The sequence below is a fragment of the Pholcus phalangioides genome, unplaced genomic scaffold, assembly GCF_987345545.1.
Source record: "Pholcus phalangioides strain wild (caught in Gottingen) unplaced genomic scaffold, Ppha-v1.0 ptg000007l_1, whole genome shotgun sequence".
NCBI classification, from domain to species: domain Eukaryota; kingdom Metazoa; phylum Arthropoda; class Arachnida; order Araneae; family Pholcidae; genus Pholcus; species Pholcus phalangioides.
The window spans coordinates 14,080,744-14,094,764 of NW_028301600.1; the positions used below are offsets into that span (position 1 = coordinate 14,080,744).

General features: G+C 35.2%; 1 protein-coding gene across 1 annotated transcript in view; it reads left to right on the forward strand.

The window, feature by feature from the left end:
• Positions 1-349: 349 nt before the first annotated feature.
• Positions 350-14,021, forward strand: part of LOC149084946 (uncharacterized) — a 48,952-nt gene continuing 35,280 nt past the window's right edge. The window contains exons 1-4 of the mRNA XM_089232690.1: positions 350-536; positions 3,737-3,815; positions 5,427-5,597; positions 12,087-12,180. Of these exons, the coding sequence (XP_089088816.1) occupies positions 485-536; positions 3,737-3,815; positions 5,427-5,597; positions 12,087-12,180 (396 nt within the window). The 5' untranslated portion in view covers positions 350-484. The remainder of the gene's footprint in view (positions 537-3,736; positions 3,816-5,426; positions 5,598-12,086; positions 12,181-14,021) is intronic.

The following is a 14,021-nucleotide window of genomic DNA, read 5'->3' on the forward strand; positions in this document are numbered from 1 at the left end:
AAGCAAATAAAAGAACCCGGGACTGTTCCATTAAATACGGGACGTATGGTGACATCTTCTAGGTAATTTTGATCACGTGACTGTCCCGGTATATACGGAACGTATGGTCATTTCACTTAAAACTGTGAGGGTCAGGTGGTCATAATAAAGTGGTCATTCAGTGGAACAAGAAAATTCGTTTCGGTTTGTGAACAATTCGGTTTAAGAACGAACTTCAGAAACGAATTAAGGTCATAAACCGAAGGTTGGCTGTATTTAAAAATAATATGAAACATGATTTAAAATTGACATATGGTCATTGTGGGTTCGATAAACTTAACTTTTCGCTTCAGCTCCTTGTGTTTGATGTCCCTTGAACAGAGTTGCATCGCTACTGGAGGTGTTTGGGTACGATCCCAATTGCTACACCAACAGCTTTTTTATAGCATTGCACCCATTATTGTAATATATTCTCCCTTCGTTGGACGATTTAAATTTTTTTCCAATGTTGGAAGAAATGGATGGAAATCGTGAAACTATTTTAGATGAACTAAATGGTAAGATTAGCGGTAGGAGAGCTCGTTCTTATAATGAGTCTCCAGTATATAGTATTCAACAAATTATAAAATTTTTAATGAAATTTAGTTGTGTGACTTTAGTTATAATTAATAAAGTATGATAAGACACAAATAACAAGCTTTTCATTTTAATTCATTACTTTTTCAGTTCTTTCATGAAGGTTTTAAAAAAATAATTGTGTCCTAATATTTTCAAAAACTAGCATAGATTTTTTTAATAGTTGGTGTAGAAAAACAATTGAATCAATTTTGCACGGTTAAACCCTTTTTTTTTTTTTGCTTATATAGTTTGAAGTGCTATTATATGAAAGGATAAAGGTTTCTGCGACAAATTCAACGCAGCGGCTTATTTAATAACTTTTTTCCTTTATTGCTTTTCTCTTGATATTTTTTATTCTAGCACATATTCGTCAACTACTATGGAATTTTTGTAGTTGCTATGTATTTCTGCCATAAAATACAGAACTATGGCGAATCCTGAAAAAACTAACTACAGAAGTCTTTTTTTTTTTTTTTTAAGAACTTCATTTGCTCAAGGATTTTGTTGAATTCCACCATACTATCGAGTACAAAATGCTTTAATGCAAAGACCGCATCTCCAAAGAATATAAAATTAACAAATCAACAATTGACATAAAGGTACGGTTTACACTAATATAACTAACTATGGGCTAGATTTCTTTTTGATAAATAAGAGAAAATTCAAATTTCACTCACAGATGGTGCTGTAAAACAAAAAAACTTGACAACTATATATAAAATTAATTTTCGGTGTCTATCTGTGCATGTTCTCTGTACAAATCTACAATTTTATACCAATCTTTGTCAAATTTTGTATGTGTATTAAACAGGCCCCAACGTAAACGATAGGCTACTTTAAAAGTTCATCTGAGCTGGGGAAATATGCCCAATAGGATCAAAAAACTGTCTAGCAACAATGACTACATTGGTTACCTTGATTCCTGAACGATGGTTTGTTACTTATTTAATGCTCCCAGTTATATGAATAAAACCGGGCAGTCCCTCCCAAAAAAAAAAATTTGGGGTTGGGGAATGGTGCCCTAGTGATGAACATTGCCACTATGGTGAGACTTGGTTGGTAGTTTTCTAGCAGAGCATTTTTGAGCTTTCACTGAACATATATATTGCTAGCGTATTAAAACATGTCCATTTGATTAAGACGGCACTGGTGATAGACCGTCAAGACGAACAATATTTACACTGAAACTTATGGTCTCAATCTATTCATAGTGTCTGAAAAGCATAAAGTTAATTGTCCATTTTGAAGTTTCAACAGTGAAAAAAAAAGAACAAAATCATAAAATATATAATCCCAATGCAAATCAGCCGAAGACGGCAAGCATGCATTTTGGCACCCCCCTCATAATACAAATACAAATGCAACACCACAACAGGCAAAATGCCCAACGAGGTGGTTGAAAAAAAGATGCCCATAAAAATATGGATGTCATAAATTTCAAAAATACAGCAACCCAATTAAAAATACAATTAACAAAAATTATAAACAATATATACACATGGATAAAATATTATACAATGCCCATAAAGAATACTTATGGTTGTCTTAATCTAAGTATGGATAGCTTCTTGATTTACCCCAACATGTTTATCATATTTCTTTTTAAACGTGTCAATTGTGTTACAATTTACTACCTCTGGGGGTAAGCTATTCCATTTATTAACAACCCTATTAGAGAAAAATTCTCTGCGACACCATAACCTTGCATTGTCCCTCACCAATCGATACTGGTGTCCCCTTGTAAAAGCAGTCGATTGGCGGTGTACTAAAAGTTCATGGTCCATTCTATCCATCTCATTGAAAATTTTGAAAACTTCGATCATATCTCCTCGACATCTGTGTTCACCCAATCTAAACATAAAATTACATCCAATGTAAAACGTAATGTTGAAGGAGAGATTAAAGAATGAAATTTGTGCCCCCTCTACTACAGCACCTAGGGCACCAGATCTGCCTGCACCTCCATAGTTGCGACCCTGCATTGCACAGTTCACATCTGTGAATGTAAGCCTGGTGCACCCTCTCGTACTCCTGGTGTCATATTGTTTTGTCTGATAGAACAAAGATTCTTGCAATGAAATCTTCCACTCAGTTTAAAGGTGTCTTCATACACTAATGCTTTCATGTGATCCCGCAAGTAGAAGCCTAGTGGATTTAAGTCTGATGAGTGTGAAGGTCATGCCATGGGTCCACCATGTCTAATTCACTGTCTGATACATCTGAAATTCAAGACGTGGGGCAGCTGATGATTGACGGTTATGTTCTTAGTGGCTTCACTTGCAGAGCAGAAATAATATCAAAAGTGAGGACTTGCACTTGTTGAATGTGTTTCTAAGTTTTATGTTTTTGATTCTCTGAGTGAATTGCAACCATAGGTTCCATTATAAATATTGTTTGTCTTGAAATGGGTACTCTCATTACTTTTTCTAAACAGTTCACGAATATCCTGTGTAATACCCATAGCTTCCACTGCCCTAGACCGGAGTTGTGCTTGGTTTGAAAGAAAAAAAAATGTGTCTACTGTGTGCCCCCGAATCATTCTATATTCCACTCTGGAAAACACTGTCCAAGATTCTAATAAGTGTCATTTATCATATTTAAAATTTGAGAAATTTTTAATAGATGAATACAGTCAAACCTTGTTAATGAGTCACTCTTGGGAGAGCAAAAATATGGCTTAGTAAGCGGAGTGATTCGTTAAACGGAGTAAGCCATAGCTGTCCCGATTCCTGCCTGAGGACAACTGGGACCTCCAAAAAGTGACCCGTTAAGCGGAGTGACGTGTTAACCGGATGACGCACTAACGAGGTTTGACTGTATAGCCTACGTCGTCTCGTAAGGGGTTCACAAACTGTTCCCACTTGCGGCACCCTTTTTTTTGACCTATGCAGTTTACTTATTTTAAAATTAAATGACAAAAAATATTTTTCCCCATTTTTTTTTTTCAGTTGTGAGAGAAACAGTAAAGGTATATTAAACGTATGTTTACTCTGTTTCTCTGTAAACATACATTTCTCTTATATGTTTACTATTTCATGTATGTTTACAGAGAAACAGTAAACATAAGTAAATGTGTTTACTGTTTCATTTTCACTTAAAATAGTTGAACAATATTATAAGAACTTTTTCACTATTTCAGATTTCGAAAAGCATCCTGTGGAGATATCTGCTTTATTAGAAGACTATTTGGTCAGAATTGCCAAAACTGGTGATACAATGTATGGCAATTTTTCTTTTATTAATTTACATAACTTATAAATTATGCTAGACCTGAACTATTGACTCTTCAGCATTGTATAATTTTTTTCCTCTTTTCAGTGAAATGTTTTCTAACTTTGTCACAAATCTTCCAGAATAGTCGAAAAAAATATTTCGAACTAATTTTCTTTGGGTAAAAAATTGATTGGCTTCTAAAAGATTTGACTAGTGCCTTAATTTTTGTTGATATGTTGAGTCCTGGTTTCAGTAAGTTTTCATATTGTAGTGAAACCTCTAAACATCAGCCACTAATCTGACTGAGCAAATGTGGCCATCATTGGAAGGTTACCAATGTTAAGAGGTTCAGTATTTCTGCAACATAGATTAAATTTTTTGATTGCTTATGAAATTATAATTATGTTATACAGGGTAGTTAAAATTAACCTGACGGTACTCAGAGGCCAGTAACTCTGTTCTACTGAGCGGATCCGAATGGAACTTCAAATATGTGTTATGTAGGTCATGTGGCTGAGGTTTACTGTGGAAGAAAAATAGTTTAAAATTTTTCCAACAGATGCACTGCAATGAAGACAAATGTGCAAATATCAAAGAATAATAAATTTTTATTTCCGTACACACCTGTGTGCCCTATGTGCATGCCTTGGCGGTCAACATGTTGAAATTTTACCGCCGCAATTTCAACAACCGCCCGCAACATATTGATAGGAATAAGGGAGACATAGCGGATGATGCTGGCTTTCAACTCTGCTTCATTAGTCACACATCCTTGATACAAACAATCTTTGAAGAAACCCCACAGCCAGAAGCCACAAGGATTCAGATCGGTTGATCTGGCTGGCCTGTGTACCATTTTCAGTACATTCCCAATTCGTTTGTTTTTGTTTACCTAACATTGATTCATTAGCGGACAACAATAATAAATAACATCACTTTGTTGTACTTATAACATTTATTCAGTTATTTTAAATTTTTATACAAAACAACAATTTTAACCTGATTATTACAGTATTAATTTTTCGTTAAAGTTTTTAACACTAAAAAGTTCAACAAAATGATTCCATCTCACCAGTTCTGTCCGTTGATACGCCTATCACAACATCATCACAACAAGAAGTACAACTTCTCCACTTTTATAATTAGTCAGAGCATCTCCCAGCGATGCAGGTATAGTAGGTAACCTGAGTTGAAAAGTCCAGTGATGACATAGACAGGTCTGTCATCTGTAGCGAGTTCATTTCATATGAGAAGATACATGAAGGAATTCTGGTCAGGCTGTGAAACAGCGACCAGGAGAAGCAAAGCGAATGAAACAGTGCTGAAGCACGATACTGAATCACCAGTACATGGTGATGGCAGAAAAGTGACTTTGTTCTTTCAGGAACTAGAAAAGAATACATTCCATTGGATGTGGAAACCAAATTTTTATGTGCCTTTTCCCTATAGCGTGTCATCAGCATCTTTGATATTATTTTCATGTATATTTCTTAGGTATATTTCATGTATATTTTATAAGTGAAGGAAAAAAAGAGTGGAAACATTTTTTTTACTTCAGTTCAATTTTGTTAGTTTAGTGTTTCCCCCTTGAAGAAAAAAAAAAATTTTTTTTCCAGGTTCCCATGGACAAAGTTGAAACCACTTTTAAAAAGAAAAGCTGAAATAGTCCTAGATGAATTTTATGAAATGAGTCCAACTGATAATTTGCCCACGCTGCCTAATGTAGAAGTTTTCAAATTTGATTTATTGAAAAACAAAATACTGGAAGCTGTAGATGCTTTTCAAAGGTAATTGTGTTTATTGAAGTTACAAAATTTAAGTTTGTTGCTGTATTTTTTTTTGAAAATCTAAAATTTTCATTGGCTAATAGGTGATGCTATGGAGAATCATCCGAGATCAGCGTTAACCAAAAGAGACACTTTGGAATTCTAAACCATTCATTGATAGCGATGGTTCATTATCTATTAAATGAGAATTTTTAACATCTATAAGCAAACTAAAACTCTCCAAAAAATTGGCTCCAATAATGGGATGTAAAACATCTGTCACTGTGGAAACAAAAGGAAAGTTTCTCCTTAATCCAAGAACTAACACTAGATTTTTGTTGCCAAAAGTTTGAATTTGGGATCCGTTTGCAGCATATAGAGAGTTTATGATGTTTTTGTCAAATTAGTAAATGTTTTTTTTTTTTTGTTTACACAAATACAAAGATATAATAAATGTACAAACATATAATACACACTATATTGACCTCAAGGGACATGAATGTTCTTCCAGCAGGTCTATAAGTGTTACTCAGTGATATTAGTTCAGCAAAAGCCTTATTATTATGGTTTGTACAGGTTGGTAATTGTTTCATATGAAGTATATATTTCAATTTTTTTATTACTGAAAAAATATACGTACAGATAAGCTGCTATATTGTGTTATTGTTATAATATAAATTCTAGACTGGTGTTTATAGAAAATATAAAGATATTGTTATTGGATCTTATGTCATTATTGTATGATTGATTGCGTGATTCATTATTTTTGGGGCGGTATATCTAACTCTTTTGAAACAATGTTTTATTTGTTTTTGGTACTTGATATAAATTATTTAATCTGGAGAAACCTCTATTTTTTTTTCTTTTCTAACCATTTATTTTTTAAAAATGAATATTTTATTGGCCCATAAATGTAGTTTTGTCTTATAGTTAGTGTATGTAATGTATACAACAATACATTCTGTTGTATTGTTGTTTAACTGTGGTGTTTGTTATTTGGGATCTTATTTTGCTATATATGTTATCTAGTATAGAGATGTAAAATTCTCAAGAATAATCTTTAGGGTAATATTCTCGAGAATATTCGTATTATTATAAATAACTTGAGACTATTCTCCAGTTATATGTAATAGTCCTTCCAGAAAATATTTTCAAGAATATAAGGATATATAGTATAAATAAATAATCTCTATAAATTACTTGAGAATATTCTCACATCGAGATTAATAATCAAGAGTATTCTCTGAAAGGTCTATTATAAATAACTTGCGAATAATTCTTATTTTTGATGAAACTTTTGAATATTGAAGAAGTTTTTTAATTGAAGTTTTGAAAATCTTAATAACAAAAACTTTTGAAACCTTTTGCTATGACTGAGAATATTCCTGAATTAAAAGTTATTATACAATACAATACAAATACAACGCCACAACAGGCAAATTGCCCAACGAGGTGGCTGACTTAAGAACATCATGGATCCCTGAGCCATTTTTTGGAGGCCCTACCTACTACTGCTACACCACACATGCATCCCGCGGAACCCCCAACGAATCGGTACATGTGGGAATGTGCATGTACGTGTAGTGAAACCTGACGTGAAGTTTTTTTTTGTTTCTCTGTAATGCTTGTTATGTGTAGTGCTGCCATCTGCCACCAGTTTTTCTAACTATGAGTGAAGTGTTATGATTGAATGATTTATCGTTGTAGGACTGTTGCTCGCTGTGGCGAGACTTTTTAACGGGGAGATCGGCTTGCATTTGCGCCTTGAAGTTGGGAACCACAGAAAACCAACTTCAGCCGACCACCTCTGTGGGGTTCGAACCCGGATCCTCGCATCGCGAGTCCGTCACTATAACCACTCGACCACCACAGCGGCATGAGATTATACAAAAAATTGTTTGGTTTTAAATATTTCTGGCAATAAAAACTGAATTATATTTCATAATATAAACATAATTAGTAAATGTTTTTAATTATTTAAAAGAAAAAAATGAATATTGTTGGTTATATTTTCCAATTTTTACATCCAGGAGACTACTCTCCCTTAAATATCTCTAATTCAGAAAATTTTTTTGATATGCTGTTCACCTCCGGAACGTAACCCCTGCAAATACGGGGGACCGACTGTATTGTATCATCTGCGAATTAGATTAATTTACCATTTATGTGAAGTTTGAATGTTATTTATGTAAATGAGGAGCAATATCAGGCCAAGAGAATAAATCATAGAATATTTATTACAGTTGAACCCAATGTTTAAGTAATTGCTTAGCTCTAAGATGGCTATTTTTGTATTTTAACTTTTTTGAAACCTATATTGGTTAAGAGTTAAATAGTGCTGGTACTTAAGAAAACCCATGAGCTGTTTTTTTATAAATTTTTTTTTTACTTTTTGAAAAAATACAAAGAATCGATATGGGTCTATAGTTCAATAAGTTATCGGTCTCTCCTGATTTTTTTATAAATGAGGTGCACTATGGCATATTTTAAATCACTGTAAAAGAGTCCTTCAGTTATAGATGAGTTAAATAGGTTTTTTATTACATCCACGTAATAATAGGCGATTATTTTCATCATCTTAGGGCAGGCATCTTGAACCTGTTGCTTGCAAGCACCACAGTGCTCCCTGAAACACGCAGAATGCTTGATGCTCATGTCCGGTTTTGTGCTCGTGAGCACTTAAACAACATTCTCAAATAAACACCTTGAACAAATTGCATCGAAGGATTGAAATCATCCTAATTTCATGTATTGGTATGCCAAACTTGTAAGTTCTTTTGATGATAGGTACAGGCGGAGTACTCGTGACTAGAAAAAGGTTGATCTCTGATCTAGGTCAAACGGATCGCCAGTAAAATGCCATGGTGATATGAAAGTTGGTTTTCATATCACCCAAAACATAATCTTTGAAGAAATAGCATCTCATTTAGGCTCTCTTCCAATAATTAATAAACATTTTTGAAAACTAGCCCGAGTAAATTTTGGGAAGTAGAAAGAAATATCCTCTCATATAGCAGCTGCAATAACAGTAACAACTGAGTGACGCTGACTCTAGCATCATGGGGACATTTTGAAGAGAGTTTTTTGTTTATCACTGTTTTACTTGAGGGGCTCATACCCGAAGGCGGAGAAAACCCGGTGTTCAATATTACCCGACTATTCTATTATACCCGCACTTCCTATATACAGGGCGATTCCATAACTTCCCATGGCGCGTTTTACTGATGAACCGTTGATCCTAGAGCAGGCATCTACAACCCGTTGCTCACGAGCACCATGGCGATCTCTGAAGTGCCCAAAGTGCAATACGCACACATTAAAGATACTTTTAGAAAATGCGAGAATAACCAAAAAATGCAATGGAAATGTATCGATCAAAATATACTGAATAAAAATAAAGCAAAATATACTTCCAATCTCTGATAACCATAAAGACTTAGTAAAGAAATTTAATGAAGACTTTATTACAAAAAACTTGTAAGAAACAGAATTAAGTACAGACTGTGATTGTGAAGATGATAAACAATAACTAATTCTAACAACTCTGTGCATTTCTTTGAAATTGACGATAACATAATTAACCTTTTGAGTGGCAATGATGAGATATCTTGTCGCCATAAAAGCCTTTTATTTTATTACTAACAAGCCCAGATATTTTGTAAAGTTTATTTTTCGATGTAAAACTTTTATCTATACTCCTTAGTTTGTACCTGCTGAAAATCAGAAGAAAGTCAATTTCATTAAGATATAGAATTTTGAAGGGGGAATTTCTAATTGCCACTTAAAGGGTTAATGGGATTCATGGGCAGAGAAAAGGGGGGGGCGTGGATGGGCGATGCCCCCCCCCCAGCATCAAAGATGGAGTCGACTGATCTAATGTGTATACGTATATATGAATTGACATCATCGTGCCCCTCCAGACTTCCAAGTCTATCTCCGCCTATGATGGGATTGTATCAGAATTAAAGACTAATAAAGCAAGTGGATATGACCATATAACCCCTAAGACAGAGGTCTTCACATGCATGAAATCAGGATGATTTCAATCCTAGAATATATTTTGTACCAGGTTATTAATTCGAGCATTGATCAAGTGCTCGCAAGCACAAAATTGGACCTCATGCTAAAATACTGTTTAAATGAGCATAGAAGATACGTAAGCAACCAAGACTTTAACCGTTCATCCATAGCCCAACACTGCTGGTCCTTTGACCATAAATTTGACTTCTCTTCTGCCAAAATCATCCAAAAATGTCCCTCACCATCTGACTTGGATTTCTTCGAATTATTCTACATCATCAAAAACACAAACCAGTTGGTCAACGACCTATCTAGCACAGCACCCTTCTTAAAAATCTGGCAATAGTTTCTACAATAATTATTCTTCTCCATCAGCATCACTATCACGTTCTCGGTTGCGATTGGCTCCGCCATTTTCTTTTTCCGTCCTCTTCCTCTACTCTTTTGTTGTCGGTTCATTTTGAATTTGAATCTTGTCTACAACAGCGAGTAACTCCTGCTATAAGGAGTTTTTCAATATTTTCTTTGTTTCTGCTACTGATGAAGGAACTTCATATAGTTCCGAAACACGTATAGCCATGTTCGTTTTGGAATTTTGGATAAATCTAACGTCGATTATTCAATTGTATTAATATAAACATGACTTCCAGCTGAGTCTCAAGTTATTTTTTTAGATCTAGGTGATTCCTCATGGTCTTATACAAATACAAGGCCACAACAGGCAAAATGCCTAGTGAGATGGCTGAAAAAAAAATGCTTGTAACAAATATGGATGTCATATTTCTAAAATACAGCAACCCCCAATTAAAAATTCAATTATAAAAACTAGAAACTATATATATAATAAAATATTATACAATGCCCCATAAAATATATTTATGGTTGTCTTATTCTAAATATGGATAGCTTCTTGATTTACCCCAACATGTTTGTCGTATTTCTTTTTAAACATGTCAGTTGTGTTAGAATTTACTACCCCGGGGGTAAGCTTCTCCATTTATTAACAACCCTATTAGAGAAAAACTCCCTGTGACACCATAACCTACAATTGTCCCTTATTAATCTATACTGGTACCCCATAAAAGCAGTTGATTGATGGCGTATTAATAATTCATGGTCCATCCTATCCATTCCGTTGAAAATTTTTGCACTGTTGATATCTCCCCAACACCTGCATTCATCCAATGTAAACATATTCAAAAAATGAAGTGTCTCTTCATAACTCAAGCCCAGTGTGCCAACAAGAAAACGTGTAGCTCTCTGCACCCCTTCAACTAAGTCTATGTTCCTCTGTAGGTATGGTCTCCAAAACCTTACAGCATACTCCAGCCCAGGACAAACTAAGCTTGGGAAAAGCAGAATGAATTTAGGAGAATGCAGAGACCTTTTTGAAAATAAAAAGCCAAGCATTCTTTCACTTTTTTGACCACCGCTGAAAACCATCTTATTTCATTGACTGTCTTTTATTCTCACGGTTACAATCATATATAGACTACAATCTATATACATTATAGGTTTTGATGAGTTAAATATCTATTGAAGTTTTCACATTGCTCCAGTAACCATCAATGTTATAAAATAGTTCAATAAGTCAAACTAAGGGCAACTCAAAGTTTTTATTGGCTGCTGCAGATTTGACTATAAAGCATAGGTGCCAATGCTTTGATTTACCCAGAAGCCTTATGGTTTTTCAGCCTTATTAAAATATTTCAGCTGTAAACCAGATTCTTTTGACTTCTTGTATATTTGTAGAAAAATCCCTAAAAATCCTCAAATTTGCTTGAATGAAAAATCCATGAAGTGTACATGAAATAGATATTGTAGCCAAGTGCAAGGCTAAATAAGCGAAGTTGCCAATTACTGCTACAATCATCAATGGTGAGAAATTAAGAGCTACCACAAATTAAAGTCAATTAAAATGAATACTAAAAAAAATGATTATATGACATGTGAAATATTATATTCATATTTGACAGTTATGATTTTTGTTTATAAGTTGGCAGAATAATTTTAATCCTTGATTTCAGTGGAGGATAAAAATTTAAAGTAGGCTTTGTTGAAAATATATGAAAAAATCAGGATGGCAAAAAGTACTGGAATGTCCCAGATAAATGGGTCATAAGGCCACCCTATGTAATCTCAGAAGTCCCCAGTTTTCTCTTATTTGTATGTTGTTTTCTTCAGTGAAAAATATTCCATCACGTGATAAACTACAGATTTTTCAAGTCTGGGAATTGGCACCTATGTGTAAGTAACTGCTCATAAATGTTACCTCTAAACATGGTGTAGATATTTTTTGTTGCATAAGTAGAACTTTGCGCTATTGACATTTCACTGCAATGTCATACCGCACAGACTGAAAACAATTCCCTCCAGGTAAGGGGAAAAACATCATTGATGTGTTAAAACTTTTTTTTACTTATTGTAATTATATGTATGTCAAATTAATGATGTGTTTTTTTTTTTTTGCTGAATTCTTTTTATTTTTAGTGCCCCTTTCACCATACAGAGAATATGTGAGCTACTGACGAACCCTCGTAAACATTATAAAAGGGCTGATAAATTCATGAGAGGTCTTGAAAAAGTGAGCATAAATTCTTTTCAAACAATTTAATAGCCATACAAAAAAGTCATCACAATAGTTTGAGGTGCTATTTTAGGATATTTTATGTATTTGTAGCAAAACAGCTTGTCCAACTATTGTGATGACTTGGGTATAACTTCTGTATAAATTTGTTAAAATAAAACTTCATTTCCCATCACCTGTTATTGCTACTATAGAAATGTTATAAATCTGAGAGAGAGAATATAGGGAAAAATAGCAGTTATTGAGTCATCAAACCACACACATAAAATACAGAAGATGAGAAAGAAGTAAATCTACGATAGTATAATTCCAGACCAGTTTCCCAAACTTTTTGTTCCATTGCCCCATTCTTCACATTTTTTCTCGCATCGCTCTCCCAACTCAAGCCAACCCATCATATTCCAGAACTGAACCCATAGCTTCTACCCCCCCCCCAGACCAGTGTTTCCCAAAGTATGTAAAATCACTTCCTGGTGGGTGATGGAATGGTCCGGGGGCGATACAAGTATAACAGGGTCCTATGGACAGTCGGGGGCAATGGAACAAAAAGTTTCGAAAACTATGCCCTGGACCAGGGGTTCTCAACCGGTGCTCCGCGGAGCCCCAAGGGCGCCATGTGCAGCTCTCAGAGGCTCCGCGGTGACTTGAGAAAAATAATATAAATCAGTAAATTTGATATATAAATAAATAAAATGGGCCTACAAGGTTCTGCCATAAAAATTATGTATAAAAAAGGGCTCCTCAAGTCAAACAGGGCTCCGCCAGTCAAAAAAGGTTGACAACCGCTGCCCTAGACCATTACATTACCCCGCCCCAATGGGTGATATTGCCCACTTTGGGAAATACTGATCTAGATCATAGCGTTATCGTGCAAACAGGTCACTAAGTTCAATTTTGAAATTTTGTCATTTCAAACATTTGAGTAGTTATGAAAAAAAATAAAATTATTATACAGATTTCCAACTTCTAATGTACACTGCTCAAAACAAGTAGGGGAGCAAGCAAAAAAAAAAGAAAACTGTGCGAGACAGCCACGTATTGGCATACAATGGATAGTACACGCGTATCAATGCGCAATACAGAAAAAAGACGTAAAAAAATTTGGAATTAAGCTTTAATTCTTTGAAAATATGGAAAAAACATGAAAAGATGATTTAGGGCAATAATTTGGTTACATGTAAACGATAAAAAAAGTACTGTTTAGACATGATGCATGAGTTTTAATAGGACGTGTGGTCTCCTCGAACAGCTAAGACTGCTGCACACCTGTTTGCCATGGATGGGATGAGGTTATCGATCAGACTTTGGGGAATACTGTTCCACTCCTCAAGAAGTGCAATCTGCAAGTCTCGGACAGTAACAGGTGGCCTTGGTCGCGCAGCAATGCGTCGTCCGCTCGATTGGATTCAGGTCAGGAGAGCACGCTGGCCATTCCATACGCTGTATTGTTTCAGCTTCAAGCATGTTCTCCACCAGACGAGCTCTATGCGGTCGGGCATTATCATCCTGGAAAACAAAGGAATCTCCAATGGCTCCAGCGTAAGGGATGACATGAGGTCGCAGTATCTTGTCTGCATACCTTCGGGCCGTCAAAGTGCCATTCCGAATGATATGCAGGTCCGTACATCCGCCTATGCTGATTCCACCCCATACCATCCAACCAGCTCGTCTGTATTGTGACCTTTCACGAACGAATGCGGAGTTATTTCGAGTGCCTCTGTCCCTCCATACCAGAACACGTCGGGTGTCACACTTCAGACTGAATCGGGACTCGTCTGTAAACAGCACTTGGCTCCAATCATGTTGCTCCCAATCTCGATGTTCAGCAGCCCATCTTC